Source organism: Pseudorca crassidens, chromosome 2 (genome assembly GCF_039906515.1).
Source record: "Pseudorca crassidens isolate mPseCra1 chromosome 2, mPseCra1.hap1, whole genome shotgun sequence".
In the NCBI taxonomy this organism is placed as follows: Eukaryota; Metazoa; Chordata; class Mammalia; order Artiodactyla; family Delphinidae; genus Pseudorca; species Pseudorca crassidens.
The window spans coordinates 107,355,051-107,378,041 of NC_090297.1; the positions used below are offsets into that span (position 1 = coordinate 107,355,051).

The following is a 22,991-nucleotide window of genomic DNA, read 5'->3' on the forward strand; positions in this document are numbered from 1 at the left end:
CTTAAATATAATGAATATGCATTGCCATTAATTCAGTGATTCTTATGTTGCTTGGCATTATCTCACTATCTCACTCACTTAATGCTTCCAGCAACCACATGAGGTAGATTTTTTATTATGGTGTTAGAAATGAGGAATTTGGGACTGGCTTAAATACCTGAGAGCCTACATTGTTTGTCTAAAGCAAAAACCAAAAAAGTAGTGGCAAACCAGAACCTCCTGCAAATAGTGGGGACAAGCAGCTGTAATTAATACAGTAAAGGCTCATGACACTTTATTTGAATCTTTTGGGCCAGATGTTTCTAAGATGTCGGAATTTGTTATTCTTTTAGGAAAATAATATAAAGCACAGCCTTTATATTACACAACACCTCCAGTGAGTACTGGGATTGTATCCCACAATCAAATACATATACTGGATTCTAAAAATACAGGCATCACTTGTCTTGCCCTAGTCACTTCCAGCTCATGAAATGAGGGCCACTTCATTTGGTGTCTTTATCTGGAATGACATTCATCCTGGAAAAACAAGTTCTCCTGTTGCTTCTCCTTCCAGTTCTATGAAAGCTACTATCACTCCACCTTCTTTTGCTCTACCTTCCATTTGAGCCCTTGAAGCTGGGACTGAGAGGATAGCAGAGCCTCCTCAGGAATTCCATCTCCTTGGAGTGTTCTGGTGAGCCCAGGTTGGAAAGGGGTAAAGGAAGGGGAATTTGGGTTCTCATCACTGCAAAGCAGTCAGCTGGAAGGTGAGCCCAGTCACACCCACACTGATATTGAGATCTAAAGCAAAGGTGGAAGGAAGCATCACTATTGGTATCTGAGGTGAGCTAGGGCCATATAATGGCCCCTGGGGTGACCTGCACTTATCTGGGTTCAGAGAAATAAGAGTGGCACCTAAATTCAGGGAAACTGAGCTTAGTACCGAGGCATCAGGAGATGTGCTGGGTTTATTTGTGGGAGGTTGACAGGGGTTGAAGAGAGCTATTGAGATGGTGTGAGTGCCTTTGCGATAACCTACTGAGAAAGGTAGCATCCAGTAAAGACAAGCACATAAAAACTATGCAATAGAACTATTTAAAAGACCAAGCCGTGAATATCGATTAAAGAATCATAGAACCTTACAGTTGGATTGTGCCTTAGGCATCTATCTCAGCAAGTTCTCCTTTCAAGGATTCACTCTCAGACATTCTCCATGAGGAAACATGTACTCTGGTCTTGAATACTTCCAAGGACAGAGAGCTCTCTCCACTATGAGGCACGCTACTTCTGTCATTGGACAGTTCTAGTTGGTAGAAATGGCTCTCATCATCAAGTCCACCTTGGCCTTCACGTCACTTTCACCCACTGGTGTTCACTCTGCCCTCTAACTCCATAGTCTAATTTCATTTCCACATGGCAGCTGTTCCAATATTTGATGAGCCTGTATTCAGAATCTTTTCTTCTCATGTACCTTTTTTCATGAAATACTCTGTCATCCTCTGAAAACTAGCAAAACTATGTCTCTTAGTTGGCAACTAGAAGTTCTCTTAAAACCGAGTTATGCCATGACCAATATAGAGCACATGGGCCTAACTTTTATCCTTGACTCAGCTCTCTGGGCATTCTTCTGACCTGCTAAGTTATCAATATGGCTTAACTTGCTCTTGGTGAACCCATTCTGCTTATCAGTGCCCATCTTTTCTATGTGCTTACATGTCATCTAATTAATACCAATCCATTCTTAGTTTGAAAAAGATCAAAATAAAATTTACTCTTCTATATATATTGAAATATATTATTTCTACCTTTCTGAAAATTGGACAACTGCTATTTTCCAGGCTTGAGGCAACTCTGATCTTCATGACTTTGAGAAGCAGCTTCTGTCATTCTGTTGAAGGGAGTGCACCCGGGTCTGGTAAATGGTCTTCATTATAAACGTTCAGATTTTATGCTACTATATTTTCACGTGATAGTTTTTCTGTTCTTTCCAAGCATGTAATGGGGGTCAAGGAGTCCCACGGCCCCACTCTTAATAGCTCCAACATTTTCCCAGCATCGGCCTTTCTGGTCTAGTTCTCTGAAATAGAGATAGCTAATAGAGAAAATGTATTTTTTCCTTTAACCTTTGCTATGAATTTCAGGCCATTCTGGGTTTTATTCTTTCCTGCCCAAATTTTACTTTTTATAGACACTCAATAAATACGTGTAAACAAGTTTTAAATAATAATTTATTAAATTGATCCATTCATTTAAAGGTAACATCTGATGCCTCCAAGTTTACATCCACGAATGCTGTTGGATAGGGCTGGAAAATCTGGAGAACATATCTCTAGACCCTCCTGCTGTCATGTCACAAGATGTCCTTACCAGAGGCAGAATAGTGACTCTCAGTGTATGAATGAGGGGTTGCAAGGGAGATATCTGGAGCTGGCTGTGCAGTTCCTAGGGAGGGAGAGACAGAGCTGCAATGAAGTCTGGAGGGACTTAGGGTACTCTCTTCACTGACTGCTCCAGACAGAAACTGACATTCTTTCCCCTCCTCATTTACACTCAGCTGGAAATGGGAAAGGGAGAGAAATAGACACCAAGCTGGTATTCAGTTCACAGCCAGTGACCCTCTGGTTATCTGCAAAGATGGGAGAAGGGATTTATATATGAAATGTGAATTTCTCAGTGCTATTCACAATTAGAGCTTGTGAGTCTAGGGACTTGTAGGTGGGATCTCATAAGAAGCAGCCTTATCTAGATTGGGCTGTGTGGGTCTGGGCAATTTTTGTACTCTCTACCCTCTTCTCTTTGATTCTGCAGCAGAGTATTGCTGTGGAAAGGAGGAATATGGAAGTGACCTGAAAACTCCAGCTGGCTTCCCTGAAGGCCCTTTTCTTGTTGTAGAGCTGAGGCATGGACTCTGGGTTCTAACCATGGAAGCCAAAGGTGGATGCTTTCTCAGGGAATAACAAAAACCCAGTCAAGTCACACATTTGGGTAACAGATTCTTTCAAAGATATAGTTCCTTGCATTCACCAAAGTTTCAGCCCTAGTCAAACAGAAAACCTGGGAGCCTCATGCACTGGGACAATAGTATGATGTGGCTGAGTCCATGATGGGCCACACACTCATGTCAATGGCTGCAGTTGTAGAACAGGGTCTTTCCCCCTAATTGGCTGCTGCTGTGATGTTGTAGGGGCTCTGGTCACCTTTTTTCTGATCCTGACAAGGGAGAAGGAATGGGAAGTACTGGTCTTCCAGCGAGAACATCTGGGTGGAAAGTGTGGAAATACGGGCCACTTGCATGGGGCGGGGGAGTGGCAGGTGCTATCCAAGGCATGTGGTAGTAACATGAAGGTGGGATGTGGTCCTCCCTCTGCTGAAGTGGGCACCATGGAAGCCTTCGCTCTATCATTTGACAGTCAGGCCACAAGCCCAGGGGCAGCACCAGGTAGTATAGGGAGTCACAAGAATGGGCATCACATCAGACAGCCCTGAGGATGAAAACTAGCCCTGCCTGGGGCAGGCCACTTGGGGTCAGTATTTGTAAAGTAGGGACAATAGTGCCTGTCCTGCTTCCCTCTCTGGGCTGACTGTGAGGAAGAGTGGAGTACTGCACACCAATGTGTTTTATAACTGCAAACCTATATGCCCTCTTGAGACTCTTAGATGTGGACAGAACCAGGAGGTTTTGGTGACTTTTCTTACTTTTTCCTTGGTGAGCTTTGCTGAGCACATATTCCAGCCTCTCCCGCAGGCGGTCATTGATGAATATGGATTCCTCCAGGCGCTGGCGCAGGTTCTGGATCTCAACAAGATTCTTTTCCAGCAGGTCGGCCCCTGTTGCGTACCACCAAGACATGGGAGAGGTAGGAAATGGGGAAGGCTGTCACTCATGGGCAGGTAGGGGGTTCTGCCCAGGGTCCCCCTGCAAGATCCCTGCCCATATCTATACTTCCGTCAACTTCCTCCTCACACCTGGGCACCCAGGAAACACCAGGCAACTTCGTTTAAAGAGCTCCTGGGCTCTCAATCACATCCACTCACTGACAGAAAGACTAAGGTAAGTGGAGATGAAATTAGATCAGGCTGTGAATAATGAGTGACACTGAGTGTTTTCCTTTGGTGAGAAGTGACAAGGAAGAGCCTGGGGAGGTATCAGGACCTGAAGGAGGAGTGAGAGAAAGGAACACCTTCAAGGAGAGAAAAAGATGCACAAAGGAAAGGGTAGAAAGACCAAAATTAGCTTCATCCACCAGGACATCTTGCTTAGGGCCAGCTTTTTCTCTGAGAATTTCAAATGTTGTATTGTTACACTGTCTGCATCCCAGAAACTGAGCTGCTTCAAGGCATTCCTCTACACAGCTGAACCCCTAGCCACTGGGTGCCAGATGCCTGGCTCCAAACCCAATGGCAAAGTTTGAGAGGCAGGACTGGCTTATAGTTGTATACAAAGAGTGTGTGTGTGTGTGTGTGTGTGTGTGTGTGTGTGTGTAGAAATAGTCTCCCATCCTGCAATAGCTCTTGACCTAAGGAAGACCTACCTTCCCCATGGAAGGGAACACACAAATGTGAGGCAACTCAACCTCCCTACAGAGTGCCTCAGAGTGCCTTCCTTTATTGTCCTGCCCAGAGTAAGTCCCTAGGTAGGGGAAATGGGAGAGGCACATAGAAAGGACCAACACTGAGCTGGGACTTCATTCTCTGGCTGACCCACGGGATGTTGCCTTTCATCTTCTCACCCATTTTCTGTGAGCCAGGGTCTAACAGAGGAACAAAAAACCATCTGGCCAGGAAAGGAATGTATCATTCCTGTCAATGGGCTCTATTTCACCAACTGCTCCTTTGTGTTTTACCAGAGGGCTTGGAGTTGGGCTGGTATAAAGAGGAGAAGGAGGATAGGTTCCCAGATGCATTCATCTTCTGAGGCCTCATCTCGTCCCATGGGCCACTGCTGCCGTGAAGCCCAGGGTCTGGTGTCCCACTCAGTTGTGTGGTGCCACTCAAAGGATAGAAGGGCTGAGCAGACATGGCTTCTGAATGGTTGCTGGGCAATGAACCTGAATCAGCAGGAGTGGCTGGGCTCTCATCTGTCCAGAAAGGAATATGAGTGAGAAACAAACAGAGAAGTCAGAAATGAAGTGTTTTAAAAATAATTATACTGGGTTGAATAGTATCCTCCAAAAATTCATGTCTACCTGGAACCTCAGACTGTGACCTTTATGGATATAATTACTTAAGATGAGATGATACTGGATTAGGGTGGACCCTGAATCCAACATGACTGATACACAGGGGAGAAGACCACATGACAGTGGAGGCAGAAATGGGACTGACGCATCTTCAAGGCAAAGGATGCTTCCCGCAACCACCAGAAGTCAGGGAGAGGCAAGGAAAAGGGAGCATGGCCTGTTGATGCCTTGATTTCAGACTCCTAGCTTCCAGAACTGTGAGAGAACAAATTGCTGTTGTTTTTATTTTTGTTTTGTTTTGTTTGTTTGTTTTTGCGGTACGCGGGCCTCTCCCGTTGCGGAGCACAGGCTCCGGACGCGCAGGCTCAGCAGCCACGGCTCACGGGCCCAGCCGCTCCGTGGCACGTGGGATCCTCCCGGACCAGGGCACGAACCCGTGTCCCCTGCATCCGCAGGCGGACTCTCAACCACTGCGCCACCAGGGAAGCCCCTGCTGTTGTTTTTAACATCCAGTTTGTGATATTTTGTTACAGCAGCCTTAGAAAACGAATGCAGTAATTCGTGGAATGAAGACTAAGGTGGATATCAGTGACCCCCAGCCTAGTACTGAGTATCAGCTGAAAACTCATTTCTCAAGGACCATAAATTTCACCCCAAGGTTACTGGCATTCCTGGCCTATGATATCAAGAAGTAGTTGTTAGATGTAGTGTCTGAGGGTCACAGTGCACATGCAGGAAAAGTACAGGGGCCCCTCTCCTAGCTCCCTCTATGATCCCCAAAATGCTGGAATGTTCCCAGGGAGGTACTTCAGAAATGTGTCCTCCAACAGCAGGACTCATTGCCAATCGTGTAAGTCATGAGACTAAGGAGATGAAGCAATTTGCTGGTCTGTGAACAGGTGATCCACTCACCCAACAGTCTATGCTCTTGCCAGCAACAGAGCAGCTAGTCCTTCCTGGGGTTGTTCTGTACTGGGGCTGTTGGAAGAGGGTGAGGAAGGGAAAATTGTCTCTACTTCCGGCGGATGCGCAGAAAACCTAGACGGGTGGCTTCCACTCCTCCTGCCTCAGCTTACTCTGGATGCCTTCTGAGGCTGAAGGAGTGTCTGAGGAAAGCAAGTGGTGAGTTGCATCCCACCCAGAATGGCTCATGAGACTGTAAAAATAATTCTTAAATATAGCTGATTGTCTGGCTCCCGTCCAAAGAATGACCTGGGTATTTCTGCATGGGGGATTGTAGAACCAAACAATATACGGTATCTTACAGCTCAATGATCCTACGAGAACATCATCATGTCCTTTGCTGGCTCCCTTTAGAAAAAAACCTGGCTAGGTGGCAGGGCCATAATTCAGAGAAAAGTTCAAGAGTCGCCCCTTTCAAGGATTATTATCAAGGTCCACAGAGTAGTCGGGTTTCTCCTCTAAGCAGGGAGGAGTGAAGTTCTATTTCCCTCAACCAAGCCAAGTTCCTCTAGGGAACTGCCTACTTAAGTCAGTATCCTTCCCCAGTTTACATAATACCAGATGTAATTAACATCACAGTGAAATAAAGAGGAAAGCCTTCAGTTCAGAGCCTCACTTAAAGTAGGAACTCAATCAAAATGTGATTCCCAACCCCTTTCAAAGCCCCTTTATCCCCTCCCCAGAAAATCAACTTACTCTCAGCTGAGAGCGTAGGAGGGTTCAAGTCTGTCAGTTAACAGTGATCAGCGTTTCTTGTCCCACTCTCCCCTGGCCACACAACACAGGGAGTGTGCCCTACACGACATGTGGAAAGCAGCAGAGAAGAGCCTCCTGTGAGAGGAATTCAGCCTCACGGTGAAGCTGCCACACACCATTTGGTAACTACCCTAGACATTTTGACCCCAAAAGCAAAGAAGGAGCAGTGATAAGCCATTGCCCCTCTGAGAAAATAATGACTTCAGATGGGAAAAAGAAGGGCTTCAGTCTCCCTCTGAAAAGATAGGAATAACAGAAAATAAGGCCAATACTTTGAGAGTGCCACTCCAGCAGCCACATTTTAAATGTGGCCATTCTTACAAGTAGTGGCAGGAATTTCAGGTAAGGAGAAGGTGTATTTGCCTTTCTCCTGCTGTCCCTCAGGGCAGCGCTGAGGTGGAACCAAGTGCCTATGGGCAGCTGAGTCCAAGGATGCACTCAAAACTCCCATAGGCCCTTGGATGATGTCACACACACATCAAGGGCACCCCATTCATTTACAAATTCATGGGTGCAAGTGCAATGTGTCTAGGGTCTTGTCTCCTTTGCAGAGGCTAGGCCTTTGTGTGGGGCATAGGGGCAGAAAGAGTGGAATGTGGGAAAACCCTCGCCCCAGAAGCCTAGAGAAAGAGGTGTGCGACGGAGTGACTCCCTCCCTGCTTGGTCCCTGAATGCTGAGGCTGCCGTTCAGTGGACAGTCTAAGCGTTAGGGTCAGGCAGGCTCACAGTGAACGTTACCCCAAGCTGGGCTGTCTTCAGTAGGTTCCTTTACTTCACCAAGCCTCAGTGTCCTTAGCTGTGCTGTAAAATCAGAACACCAGCACCAACTTAAGAGGACTGCTGTCCCGATTAAATGAAGCAACATATGTGTAGTGGTCAATAATATACGCATAACAGGTGCTCAATAAAGGTGTACTTCCTGTCTTCCCTTGGCTGCTATACTTGTGAGGAAACATTATGCTGCCTTGCTTCTCAGGGTAAAATAAGAAACAGGAATAGTACCAGGTCAAAACCCATTATGGCTTATTCATGCCTAAAACAGTCAGTTCAGGTAAAAACAAGAAAACAACAAAAAAAGCAAAAAAAAAAAACCCAGATATAGCCAGGGACTAAGGATGGTTTCCTGGTCCCTGGTTGTTCACACCAAAATCTGACTCATACAGTTGCCTAAATATTCAAATGCTTTTCTCAGCAGGGAAAATAAAGAGAAGGCTTAGCAGGAGAAAACGAAGGTTTGATTTTAAACTTACTCTCCTCCTCCTATCCCTAGCAAGGCTGCCTAAGAGCCCTCCTTGGGGAATTCTGGAGAGGGGCATGCTGGTGATGGATTCAGCCAGTCCCAGTTACTGATGGTTTAGAGGATATTACAGCTGAATTATTAGAATGATGAGTGGGATCTGTAAATCCACAAATGATAAAGAATATTTAGTGGTGAATAGAAAATAGGAACTGTGGCTGTTTACCCAAAAGAGTCCAAGATCAGAGGCCCAATGTTAATGATATTTGCATCCATAGTCTGAAACATGACGTGACTGTGTTGCAGTGATGAGGAGCATCTGTCCCCTCCCGTCCCCAATTCACGACCCCTCCCCTCAAGTCCAATACCATGTATGTGCCTGATGGGGTCTGGTGGCTGACGACGTCGGGGACTGGGAATGGAGAAAAGCTATCTGACACCCTTGGGGCCTGTGCTCAGCACTGAGTCCCAGGCCTGTGCTCAACCAGGTGCATCACAGTGGATCTGCAGGGTCTGGCTGCCAAGATGCCTCCGCTTGGCCTAGACAAATAAGCGAGCACCCAGAAACTGGAGGCTCTCTGCATACTTACTGGCCACATCCACTGCAGGGCGCACTTCCTGCTCATCAAACAGCGGAGAGGTGCTGCTAGGGGAGCGATGGGCAGCGGACTGGGCATGGCTGCTGGAGTGGGTCTGGGGCCTAGTCTGGGGCCGGGCATCCTGCTTGGTCTCTAGGACTTCTGTCATTTTACCCTTCTTCTGCAACTCCCTTAAGATACTAGGGGGTAAGAAAGACAGAAGGAAAAGTGAAAGTCACCCGAACACCACAGCTGTATTGACCTGGGGGCTCACAGGGGAGGCCCCAGGAGTCAAGGAGACTGTTCCTTTAGGGAAGAAGCCAAACAATCCATTTCCATTTGGGGGTAGAGAGTTGGGAGGCAGGAGAGAACAACAGTGTCCAGTGCCTTGGCCACAAACATCCTGAGAAAGAGAGAAGACCCGTCAGGCTCTTCAACACTTAATGGTTCCTTCACAAGACACCCACAGGCCCGTAAGATTTCAACATACTCTGTGACATAATCCACTGAATAGTATTTAAAACTGCTTCCTGAGGCAATGTTGCCTTCTGGGTGTCTTGTAGTTTCTAGACCTCCTTCCCTAAGTATAGTTATACACAGTATAAATCTATCTATGTCATATTTATAGTATAAATCTTTTTTCTTTCAAAGAAAATTTGTAGCCATTTAACACCTGCCAGCACTCGCTGGGTCACACTTGAAGATATCAGGTATAATCTCACTCCAGTTTTTAAAGATCTAGGGGAAATCAGAGGTGATTCCTGGGAGTACAGGAGACTCCTAAGACTGGAGAGTTAGGCTAGAGCAGCTCTATATTACTAAATTAGTGAATTAATACGAGACTGGGAACCAAAAGAAAAATAAATTAAAAAAATAGGAAATGAGACCACGTTGTCGCTCAGGATACATAATGGTGTAATGGTATAATCAGCTGTTTGGTTTTTACGGAGGGTGAGCGCTCCTGCTCCTTTGATCTTCTGGCCTTCGCTCTGGATCCTCTACCAGATTATATCTTTCATAGCCCCTGAAAATTTGGACTTACCTGAGGTCCCGCAGCACCTGTTCTCTTTGATTCTTCTTACTTATACAGTCATCTGAAAAGCAAATTTAAAAAAGGATCAGTCATAATTTAAACAGCTCTCATTTACCAAATACAAACACACACTGGGTTCTCCCTCTGGGATCAGAGACACATAGCTGCTTGACTCTCAAGTCCAGGATACTCTGAATTTTCTCAGGAGACACTGGGTGGAGTCTTTAGAGAACTTGTCTGGCAGACTTTCCTGAACCCACCGTGAAGATCATCATCTCTACTCGCTCTGCCCTGAATCAGAGTAAAAAGCTGAAAATGTCTCTTTTCCCACAGGTCATGGGATACTTGTCCAGCTGGCCTCTGGACCACTCCGGCCAGAGTCTCCAAGTCCTGCCACAAGGCTGGTTCCCAGTCCCGTGTCTGTGTGTCCCATCACAGCTTTCATGCAGAACCTACTCCTGCCTCTGTAGAGGTGACAGAAATCCCTGTCCCACCTCTGCATCTGCCACCAGGAGCCTGCACAGTGGCCTCAAGCCTGCTCTTACTATGCGCCCTCAGGTCTCCAGGCAATATTCTACGTAAAAGGCTCCTGAAATAAATATTCCACTAAAGGTACGAATACACAGAGCGCCTAAATCATTACCAAATCAGCATGATTCTTTTATCATTCTTTTTTTTTTTTTTTTTTTGCAGTACGCGGGCCTCTCACTGTGGTGGCCTCTCCCGTTGCGGAGCACAGGCTCCGGATGCGCAGGCTCAGCGGCCATGGCTCACGGGCCCAGCCGCTCCGCAGCGTGTGGGATCCTCCCGGACCGGGGCACGAACCCGTGTCCCCTGCATCGGCAGGCGGACTCTCAACCACTGCGCCACCAGGGAAGCCCTTTTATCATTCTTTTGAAGTACTCTGATTAATATTGTTTATTTGTCCTAAGAACAATCATGCAAACTTTAGGGGCTGGTATTATTTGACCTAATTTTTTAGGTGAGGAAACAGATATCAAAAAGAATATGAGTATGTCCAGAACTAGTAATGATCACATACAGGCTAGAGCAAGAGTCTTTAGATTCCTAGTTTAGGGCTCTTTTCATGACAACCAGCTGTCCCTACTACACCTCTCTTTCAATTAGTTTCAGATAAATGCTGTCCCCCCACTGATCCCTCCTGCCATAGCAGCCACATTCCATGAGAGATGGAGGAGCAAGTAATCATCATGGCATCCTCAACCCCATGTGCCGCTCTGTTGCTCCTAACCAGCCAGTCCTGACTCTGGCCCCAAGATGGTGATTACAAAGCAGGACCCCAGATTGAAAAGTCACTCGTGGATGAGTGTGGGCCTGTGTGAGCGTAGGTCCTTGGGAGGGACTAAAGGCCCTCCTGAGGCCTGGGGCCAGATTACCTGTGTTGAACTTGCTGGCAAGGCTCTCTGCCAGCTGGCTGCCCTTGGCCAGCTGCTCACGGAAATGCTGCTCCATGTAGCAGTCAATCTTATTACTGCTGAGGAGCTCTTCAAAGGTCTTCACTGTGTTCTTGACATGCTGGATGAGAAGGGAAGAGACAGCCCTCCCAATCCTCATCTTTTCCCGCAGGTGGGTCAACTCTCGAGCCTGATCCTGGATCAAGGAATATTTCCTAAGGCGGGAAAGAAACAGTTAAGGGTGGAAGGGGGTGACTGATAGATTATGGCGCTTCAGCAGAAGGTGCTTTGAGGATTTCACCGAAAGAGCCTCCACGCTGAACTCTAGCACGTGTTTAGTGACCGGAATGTGGTAAAGAGAATGATGTGTAAAGAGAATGATGTGTTTCTCTGTGTGAAAGACCCCTGCTAAGATCATCTTTCCCCTTGCCCTATACTTCTGAAAATGGCTTTCTTCTCTAATTCTACTGTAAAATCTGCCCCCAGTCCCTCTCTTCAGCTTATAATCCATTTCAATACAGTAAACAAAGCTAGGTGTTAATTGAAAAGTTGAAAGGAAAATCATTATGTGAGAGAAGAGACCGCTTGTCTAGGCAGCGGGATTCTTCTTTCACCAGAATGGACCTATCTGTGCCTTTTCCATAGACAGCCAAGGCTTGATTGGCAAGACATCCTCAAGCCCTTAATTTAATCACTATATACTATTGCTTCTGTATTCTCCAGTGTAACAGCTACAGTTTTGCCCATAGGGTTCAAAAGAATGATCTGAAAAATATGATCTCCAAAAAATGTTCTGAATTAATTTAGAATCCTATGATATCTTGGCCAATATAACTACTATTTGTTATATAGAAGAGTAGAAGAGAAGGTTTTAGTTTATCTTGTTCCTGAGGGAGGCAAAGAGGTTAGATGTATGAGCAGGAATCAGCAAGCCCAATGCACCCTGTCCTCCCACCGCAAACTTGAGAAGTCACTTTACTACTTTGTGCCTCAGTTTCTTTATCTGCAAAGTGAGAGTCATTTAGCTTCTTTGCCTTTTTAGAAATACGGTCAGGATTGAAATTTATTTTAAATGTTGGGATGAGTAGAGCAAAGCCTATAAAGCATTTAACTTATCAAAATGAAGACAGATTATCATTCATTACTTTGGTAATGGCGAACTTATAAGACCAACTTGACATCCTCTGTGTTTCTACAGATGTGCCAGAGCAGAACCAACGGCTTCTGATTTCACCATTTTCTCTTGGAGACTTAGGCAGTGTTGTCTGTATTGTGCCAGCAGGAAGCACAGGTGTTTGTTTTCTGAGAAGCGAAAATCTGCCTGAGGCCCAGGGTCGCTGGTCTGGAACAGGCAATCCAGGTGTTGGAAGGAGCCTGAATGGGGATCAGGGCAGGTCAAGTAGCATAAAACCCCCTTTGAACCTTTTAACCCACCCTACACCTTATTCACATTTCTGTCCAACAATTCTCATGTCATTAAGCAGCTATACTGGTTACTAGGCTAAGAATTCTTTCAGTGCTGGGAGTTTTTTATTCATCTTACGCACACAGGCAAACACAGAGGGGGCTCTCAGTAAACAGTTCTTCAATAATGGAAAAGAGAAGTGCTTGCAAACCTCCACTCATCTCTCCCTGTGTTCCTGTTCTAAGTGTCCTCTCAGGGAGCCTATGGATTCTCCATTGACGCAGAAAACCCTTTCCTTAAGAAGGACCCTGCACTCACTTGTGCGGAGGTCTGTGAAATGGGATTGTCTTCAGAAATTCATCTCAATGGGTGACAGCTTCTTAGGAAGAGATGGCCTTGTCCTACACTCTTTTCATCTGGGCTTCCAAAACACCCAGAGGTTAGAACAGTTAGAGTGTTCTGTTGAAGCTATCTATTCGTATACTTTCCTTCCCCACCGGTTTGAGTTTCTCCATGGAAGAGACCAGATCTTATTTATTTATTTATTTTTGGGCGGTACGCGGGCCTCTCGCTGCTGTGGTCTCTTCCGTTCCGGAGCACAGGCTCTGGACGCGCAGGCTCTAGACGCACAGGCTCACCGGCCACGGCTCATGGGCCCAGCCTCTCCGCGACATGTGGGATCCTCCCGGACCAGGGCACGAACCCTCGTCCCCTGCATCGGCAGGAGACTCTCAACCACTGTGCCACCAGGGAAGCCCGAGACCAGATCTTATTGATTCCAGGTGCCTAACATGGTATCTAGCAAATTATACATTCAGTAAACATTTATGAGCTATTACGTATAAAAGCCTTTCTCAAATGTAATATAAGTACAGAAAAATACTATTATTGCTGCTGCTTCAGATGCATTAAGGATTTAAGCACACTGCAAAATCTCAGAAATTCTACTTCAATATGCAGATGACTTACTTCTGTGTTCCTCATCTAGAGAGAACTCAGGAGTTAATTCAAAATATTTGTTACGACTGGCTTATAAAGGCCATAAGGCCTCGTGAGATACACTTCAGTTTTCACAAGGAAAGGTACATTACCTAGGTCATGATTTATCTCTAAAAGGACACTTTCTGTCTCCAGAAAGATAAGTACCACCCCAAGTAACCCAACCTATGACTAAGAACTTAGAGGTTTCCTCAGACCTGCAGGATACTGACAAGCCAGGGTCCCTAACTTTTCCTTGTTAGCTACTCCACTCTATGTAGGAATTGACTACAAATAACACTCAAGAACCTCTTCCTTGGGAAACAAAATATGAGAAAGGCTTTACTGAAACTAACGGGCTTTACAAAATCCTCCTGCATTGGGACCCGCCCCCCGGCCCCCAACCTGCCAACTACCCTAAACCTTTCATGCTATTTGTTTAGGAATGTCATAATCAGGCTTTGGAAGTTCTTATGCAAAAATCTGGAGGAAAAAAATAGACCCATAGCCTACAATTAGGTCCAGTGGCCCGGGCATACCCAAATTGTTTAAAGGAAGTAGCTGCAGCCTTTAAATTCCTTTGTGGGATCCTCCTGGAAACTTGTTCAGGGAAGTGAATTAAATTTACAGGTTCCTCATGTTGTAGGCAGTTTGCTAAACATTGAGCGTGCACACCATTTCTTAGCTAGTAGATTAACATGAGACTCTACTTCTGCCTCCTAATCTGAGCATTCTTTGCTGCCGCTCTTTAAACCCTGTTACCTTCCTACACTTATCTGACAGAGAGCGACTCAACGGTGCTGAATTTGGCTCCCCAAATCTAACTCCTAGATGAGTTTTACAGAAAACCCTATTAGCCAACCCAGATTTAGTACTCTGTGTTGGTGGCTCCTATGCCACAAATTCTGAAGGGGAACGTCAAGCTGCATATACTGTAACTACTCAACACGAGCTGTTAGAAAGAGGAGTCCCTTCCTCAGTTTAATTCAGCTCAACCTACAGAACTGTCTACCCCACTTGAGCCTGTGAATTGGCAAAAGAAAAAACTGCAAATATCTACACTGATAGCAGGTATGTCTTCAGAGTGGTCCATGGCTTTGGTATGCTCTGGGAACAGAGAAGATTTTTAAGTCCAGTGATACACCTATAAAAATGGACCTCAGGTTGCTGACCTCCTCTCTGCACTGTTATTGCCCTCACAAGTTGCTGTCATAAAAACTGAGGCTCATACCCACTGATCAGACCCTGAATACCAGGGAAATGTGATGGCTGACTTTCATGCTAAGGCTACTGCTCAAGAAATTACTAAGCTACCAAAACGTTGTAATTTAAATGAACTCCATAAAATGGCACATAGCCATTTTTCCTGAATTTCCACAACCTACCGTCCACGGTAGAGCCAAATCAGATTACTTAAGACAATTTGGGTAATAGGCAAAAAATTGTATCTGATGCTGAAAGATACAAAAGTGTCATGAAGAAGGACGAATATTTAACATAAAAGAGAGGATTTGCAGAGGGCCCAAATGGCTGTCTGGTGCTTCCTGAATCTCTCAAACTACCACTCTTGCAAGCACTTTACGAGACTACCCACAATGGAATTGACAAAATGACTCAAATTATGAAAAAATATTAGTGATATGGTTGTTCTAAATTAGCAAGACACGTTTATAATCAATGTTTAAACTGTCAATCATATAACATGGGTAAAACCATTAATGTAACTCCAAGGGCTGCTCCCCCACTGTCTGGACTATTTGAATATTTACAATTAAACTTTTTCAATTGTCTCCTTTAGGGGCTATCAATATGTACTTGTAATGGTGTGTCTAGAGGAATAGAAGCTTTCCCATGTTGGAAAGCTGATGCCAACATTGTAGTCAAGAAATTATTAGAAAATGATTTTCCATTGTGGGGAATCCCAAATGAAATTTCAAATATTAGAGGGACTCACTTCACTAGACAGGTTTTAAAACAACTAACCAAGGTTATTCAAACATTATGGCATTATCATTGTCCTTATCAGCCTCAGTCTTTATGGAAGTTGAATGTACCAATGGCATTCTAAAATTTAAATTGGCAACACTGACTGAAAACACAGGAATACTTGGCCTAAAGTGCTACCCTCAGCCCTCATGACAATGAGGTCAACACCTTTTGGGAAACATAAATTAACACCCTTGTGAAATCACCACTGGACAACCCATGCCTTTGATAAGAGAACCCCATGCACATCCTACCCTTGTAAATTCTAATACGACCCAATACTGTAGGGCACTAATACAATATTCAAAAGCTTACAGTCAACAGGTCAAGGAGACTTTCAGAGATCCTTGGTCTCATGAGGACTTTGTATCCCTTACACTGGAACCTGGAGACTAGGTATTCCGGAAGAGATATCAATGAAAAACTCCACTTGAACCTTGATGGAAAGGGGCCTACCAGGTTTTTTTAAATTTCCCACACAGCAGTTAAATTACAGGATATTGAAACTTGGATCCATGTCTCTCAACTGAGGAGACGCCTCCCCGCACCACCACCAGACTCTTGAACTTGTCAACCTTCAGCTGACTTAAAATGAAAGATTTCCAGGAAAAAAAAAATCTTCCCTCAAAGCAGATGACAACATCAGGTAGACAGCTTACACCCAAGATCACAGAACATGATTCTGCTGGATTCCCCATTCTCTTCCAGGACTTATTTTTATAACAATTATTGTGATATTGCAATTTTACAAACACAAAACATTCAAACTCATTTTCCTTTTTCTGTTAGGGATTTTCTCTACCCACTGAGGTCCGCCATTCAATGCATACCCTCCTTTACTAATCAGAATGATTGTTATGTTATTATTATTTAAGTGTAGCCACTAAAATGCTCAGGGAGACTCTCAATTAATATTAGAACCAGGTTTTACACATACTTGGATGACAGGAAAAATGGCCTTACAGAAAGATTTAGTATCCATCCTTTGGCCATTCAGCTAATACTGATGGCCAATTAATCTGCCATTGAGAGGAAGCTTCAGAAGCCAAAGGATGGCCTGTAATCACTGTAAACTTCATTGCTGGCAATCTGTCCCTATGCATAGAAAACCTTAATGGTACTGGACTTGATTTAGGACATGTTCTGGACTCACTCTTTATTCGCACTCTTTGGTTTGACTCAGATGATGGAGACTGAACTCCTATATATAATGACACAGATTTTAAAATAGATAATGACAATGAAATCTTTGGTTATAGTATTAAGAAAATTACTGAAGCTAAACTCAACCTAATCTGCAAAACAAGAAAAAATTACATTGGGCTGCATCTCGTAAGTGCCTTTGAAAATCATAAACAAAACTTAAGCTGTTCCCCCAAACTGGCATGAGGTGGCCAGTTTTAACCAAACCTCTATCATTAGGAAAACGCTAATGTTATAACAAATCATTGTAAATAATAAACAGCCTCTGCATTCTTACTATATAAGCTATCTTATAACAATATACTTCTGAGCCTCATTCTAACTGTCCGTTTAAGAGTTCCCAGTTCATGACTGTTTTTATGTGCACAATAAACTCTTACTAATTACTATTTTTAGTGATCCAATAGTTTCAATGTTGTCATTTCTGGATTTTTTACACTCAGTTCCCTCTAACTTTCTCATTCACACCAACTTTGGCTACCCGTTCCCATCCCAGCGCCATCATCTCCATCCTTCTTCTTGTTATTCTCTTTTTCCAACTAAGAAGATGCTTCTTCTCCTATCTGCTCTTTCAGCTCTATCTCAGGATATAATATTAGCGTAGTGTTCCTTGTAAGAAACACACACACAACACACAGATATACATCAGGGGCCAAGGCCCAGTCTTGGCTGCATTTACTAAGATAACAGACACTTTAACATCAAGAGGTATAAAATACTAGTTCAGGAAGGGACTTCATCTTATTTTACAGATGAAGACATTCACAAAGAATAAGAGAGATATTTGACATATGTCAAAAATATCTCAATAAAGCTGAGGGGGGATATATCTGAACCCCCATAATTGGTTGGTGGAAGAGCCATCATTAAAAATTTTGGCTTCAAACTCCCAACCTAGTATCTTTATCAGTACCATGCATCCTATTCTGACTTTCAGGGGTCACTGAGATATAAATAAAGCTAATTCTACTTTTAAAACAAGGCTCTTTTCTGAAACACATTTATTATGCTGGATTCTATAGGTCTATTATCTACTCTCAGCCAGTTTCCAAATAATAAACAGCTCTTATCACAATAACAATTAAAATGTATCTAGGTAATTTTTTTGCATAAAAGCTGTTTTTTTGAAAACATCAATAAAATCAATAAGCGTCTGGCCAGGCTAACTAAGAGAGAAGACACAAATTACTAGTAACAGAAATGAAAGAGAGGACATCATTATAGATCCCATGAACATTAAAAGGATAATAAAGGAATACTATGAATAACTCTAATCCCACAAATTTGATAACCTAGATGAAATGGGCCAATTTCTTGAAAAACACAATCTGCCAAAACTCATACGAGAAGAAATAGACAATCTGAATAGAACTATATCTATTGAAGACATTGATTCAATAATTAATAACCTTCTAAAACAGAAAGCACCAGGCCCAGATGGGTTCACTAGTGAATTCTACCAAATATTTAGGGAAAAAATTATACCAATTCTCCATAGTCTCTTCCAGAAGATAGAAGCAGAGGAGCTACTTTCTAACTCATTCTATGAAGCTAACATTACCCTAATATCAAAACCAGACAAAGGCATTATAAGAAAAAAACTACAAACCAATATCTTTCATGAACATAGGTGCAAAAATTCTCAGCAAAATATTAGCAAATTGAAGTCAACAATGTATGAAAAGAATTATACAACACACCAAGTGAGATTTATTCCAGGCATGCAAAGCTGGCTCCAACATTTGAAAATCACCTGATGTAATTCATCACATCAATAGGTTAATGAAGAAAAATCACATGATCTTATCAATAGATGCAAAAAAAAAGCATCTGACAAAATCCAACACCTATTCATCATTAAAAAAAAAAAACCTCCCAGCAAAATAGGAATAAAAAGAAACTTTCTCAACTTGATAAAGAATATCTACAAAAAACATATAACTAACATTACACTTAGTAGTAAGAAACCAGAAGCTTTTCCACTCAGATCAGAAACAAGGTAAGGTTATCCCCTCTCACCACTCCTTTGCAACATCATATTGGAATTCCTAGCTAATGCAATAAGATAGGGAAAAGAAATAAAAGGTTTACAGAATGGAAATGAAGAAATACAACTGTCTTTGTTTGCAATGACATTATTGTCTATGTAGAAAATCTCAAAGGATCAACCAAAAAACTCTTGGAACTAATAAGTGATTACAGTAAGGTTGCAGAATACAAGGTTAATATACAAAAGTCAGCTTCTTTCCTATATACCAGCAACGTACAAGTGGAATTTGAAATTGAAACAATACCATTTGCATTAGCACCCCCCAAAATGACATATTTAGGTATAAGTCTAACAAAATGTGTACAAGACCCATGTGAGGAAAACTACAAAACTCTGAGGAAGGAAATCAAAGAAGAACTAAATAACTGAAGAGATATTTCATATTCATGGATAGGAAAATGCAATATTGTCAAGATGTCAGTTCTTCCCAACTTCATTTAAAGACCCAAGGCAATCACAGTCAAAATCTCAAGCAAGTTATTTTGTAGATATTGGCAAACTGATTCTAAGGTTTACATGGAGAGGCGAAAGAACCAGAAGAGTCAACATAATATTGAAGGAGAAGAACAAAGTCAGAGGACAGACACTACCAATGTTAAGACTTACTATATACCTATAGTAATCAAGAAAGTGTGGTAGTGGTGAAAGAATAGACAAATCAACAGAACAAAATGGAGAGCCCAGAAACAGACCCACAAAAATATAGTTGACTGATCTATGACAAAGGAGTAAAGGCAATATAATTGAGAAAAGACAGTCTTTTCAACAAATGGTGCCGAACAATCGGACATCCACATGGAAAGAAAATGAACCTAGATACAGACCTTATACCCTTCACAAAAATTAACTCAAAATAGATCATAGACCTAAATGTAAAACACAAAACTATGAAACTCCTAGAAGATAATGCAACAGAAAATCTAGATGATCTTGAGTTTGGTAATGACTGCTTTTTTTTTTTTTTTTACTTTTTATTTATTTATTTTAACATCTTTATTGGGGTATAATGGCTTTACAATGGTGTGTTGGTTTCTGTTGCTGGTATTGACTCTTTAGATATAATACCAAGTTTTAACATTTAAAATTTCTGCTTTGCAAAAGACATGGTCAAGAGAGTAAGAAGAAAAATCACAGACATGGAGAAAATATTTGAAAAAGACATATATGATAAAGGACTGTTACCCAAAATACACAAAGAACTCTCAAAACTCAACAATAAGAAAACATACAATTCAATTAAATAATGGGCAAAAGACCTGAACAGACACCAAAGAAGATATACAGAGGTCACATAAGCATATAAAAATGCTCAATATCAATGTCACCATGGAACTGCCAATTAAAACAACAATAAGATACTACTATACATCGTTAGAATGGCGGCCATCTAGAACACTCACAACACTAAATGCTGGTGAGGATGTGGAGCAATAGATACTCTCACTCATTGCTGGTGGGAATGCAAAATGCTATAGCTACTTTTGAAGACAGTTTCTTACAAAATTAAACATATTCCTACCATATGATCCAGCAACCACACTCCTTACTATTTACCCAAATGAGTTGAAAACTTATGTCCACATAAAAATCTGCACACAATGTTTATAGCAGCTTTATTCATAATTGCCAAAACTTGGAAGCAACCAAGATGTTCTTCAGTAGACGAACAGATAAACTGTGGTACATCCAGAAAATGAAATATTTTTCAGTTCTTAAAAGAAATGAACAATCAAGCTATTAAAAGATATGGAGGAACCTTAAATGCATATTACTAAGTAAAAGAAGACAGTTTGAGAAAGCTAGATAGTGTATGACTGAAACTATATGACATTCTAGAAAAGGCAAAACTATGGTGACAGTAAAAAGGTCAGTGGTTGCCAGGGATTAAAAGGGAGGGAAGGATGAATAGGTGGAGCAGAGTATTTTTAGGGCAGTGAATAGTCATTCTATATGATACTGTAATGGTAGATGCATGTCATCATACTTTTGTCAAAACCTATAGAATGTACAATACCAAGAATGAACCCTAATGTAAACTACTGACTTTGGGTGATAATGATGTTCATCAATTGCAACAAATATCAACAAATATACGACACTGGTGCAGGATGTTGACATTGGGGGAAGAGGCTATGCACGTGCGGGGCAAGGGATAGGTATATGGGAACTCTTTGTACTTTCCATGAATTTTGCTCTGAACTTAAAACTGCTCTAAAAATAAAGTCTATTTTTTAAAAAGAATGATCACAAGAATATAAATTTTTTCAATGCGTTTGACAAAGTGAGTGTAGGCTTTGTGAATTGAGGGCCCAGGATTCTGATATTATTTCTGCTGAAGGCTACTGTGCAACCGTGATCAAGCAACCATATCTTTGGGCCTGAGTGTTCTCAGTTCTAAAATAACTCTCAGGTTATTTTAGCTCTAACATTATTCTCTGGGTCAGTGAAATTTAAGTGGTACATATTGACAGTGACCCAATGGAGTATGAAGCAAAATCTAACCACCTCCAAAGCTGCACTTCAACCACTAAGCAAGTTAGTGATGATTTAGTATTTCAGTAACTGGTGCTCACAGGTAACTGTATAATAGATTATCCCCATATTAATTGAATGCTTTCCAAAAGTTATAGGCAAACAGCCATTAAAGACAGACTGACAAATCTAGCCAACAGGCCATTATTTGGCAATTTTGTAGGCTTATTTGTAAAATTGAGCTGATCACACTGTAGTGTATACAGAAGTAGAAATATAAGATTGTACACATGAAATTTATATAATGTTATAAACCGATGTTACCTCAATAAAAAATAAATTTAAAATGTTGAGTTTATCCAAATTGCCATTCTAGAAACCAGGGTCATGAGCCTCCAAGAGAACGGGGTGGAGATGGAGGAGCCTCTATATAAGTCTACCTCCTCAGGCACTGATGTGGGTCAGCTTTCACCATCAAAACATCTCAGGTAACAGGAGATTCGTATGTGCTCCCATCAATGAAGAAAAGAGACACTACTCAAGTGACTGGAAGAGTTCCATGAAATCTCAAGTACCCATGATATCATATATTTGGTGAATACATGCATTGTTAGCTAGAATAAAACCAAATTACTCTGAATAATATAAAATAATTAATAATAAGAACACAGGGACTTCCCTGGTGGTCCAGTGGTTAAGACTTTGCTTTGTAATGCAGGGGGTACAGGTCTGATCCCTGGTCAGGGAGCTAAGATCCCACATGCCTCATGGCCAAAAAATCAAAACAAAAAACAGAAGCAATATTGTAACAAATTCAATAAAGACTTTTAAAAAAGATGGTCCACATCAAAAAATCTTAAAAAAAATCAAACACAACTTGGTTCCACGTTGTGGACCTTTTTTAAAAAATAAAATAAAATAAAAATACTATAGACTTTTCTTTAAAGAATTTCCAGGAAGGTCTTAAGAGAAAGCACTACAGTTAAGGTACAAAGCCTGAATACAGACCCTGAAAGGTGCTACGATAGCAATGACTTAATTCTGACAGAAGAAGTCTCTGAACAAAGAGTCTCTTACCCACTGTGGGACACAGAGGAGAATCCTGCTTTCTCAGGCTGAGTCTTCTGCTCATTCACTCCCCGCTCAGCAGGTCCCTTCTTCTCTAAGGGTTGATGCATCACAGTCTTCAGTTGGAGCATTTTCTCACAAAGAACACTCTTACTGCCTCCTTTAAAAGGAAAGATAGAAAAGAAATGTATCTGGGTCTCCACAATGGCTAGACATTCCTCCAAAGCTACCTAGAGGAATCAAAACAAAATAATGGTTTAAAGAGGCTGGATTACTATGAAGGGTCCCCTAGGAGCATAAAAATCACAAGAGCAGAACCTACAAGAAAGTAAACAATGAAGCCTACAATGTGCCCCCTTGAACAGTTCTTTATCAGCCATGAAGACCCTGGTGATCCACTGGGTTGAAGGAAAGATGCAGCAAGTAGGGGGAGACGCTGCTTGCTATGAAGAGGAAGAGGACGGTCCAGAGAAGTTTTAGAACTAAAAACAAGCAAACAATGAAGTAAACAAATGAAAATAAATGGGCTTTAAACTGGGCTAAAGGATAGTATTTTTGATTCTTACAGTTGAGATAAAGTTCCCTGGGAGTGTCCCTTCAGAAATCAGAAAGCCTTTTTATCATCCCTAAGTTTTGACAGTCATGTAGGCAGAAACAAAATTTGAGATGTCAGAATTCAAATCTC

At 42.3% G+C, this 22,991-nt stretch overlaps 1 protein-coding gene across 12 annotated transcripts in view; it reads right to left on the reverse strand.

Moving 5' to 3' along the window:
- Positions 1-2,231: 2,231 nt before the first annotated feature.
- LOC137219263 (histone H2B type 2-F) overlaps positions 2,232-22,991 on the reverse strand; it is a 73,052-nt gene continuing 52,292 nt past the window's right edge. For 2 of the 12 annotated variants that reach the window (XM_067727576.1, XM_067727575.1), the window contains exons 2-7: positions 22,316-22,466; positions 11,127-11,359; positions 9,739-9,790; positions 8,709-8,896; positions 4,827-5,060; positions 2,432-3,810 (exon numbers count right to left, since the gene is read on the reverse strand). In XM_067727576.1, coding sequence (XP_067583677.1) covers positions 3,455-3,810; positions 4,827-5,060; positions 8,709-8,896; positions 9,739-9,790; positions 11,127-11,359; positions 22,316-22,437 — 1,185 coding nt within the window. In that variant the 5' untranslated portion in view covers positions 22,438-22,466 and the 3' untranslated portion in view covers positions 2,432-3,454. The other 10 variants (XM_067727580.1, XM_067727579.1, XM_067727577.1 and 7 more) reach the window with 9 other exon arrangements.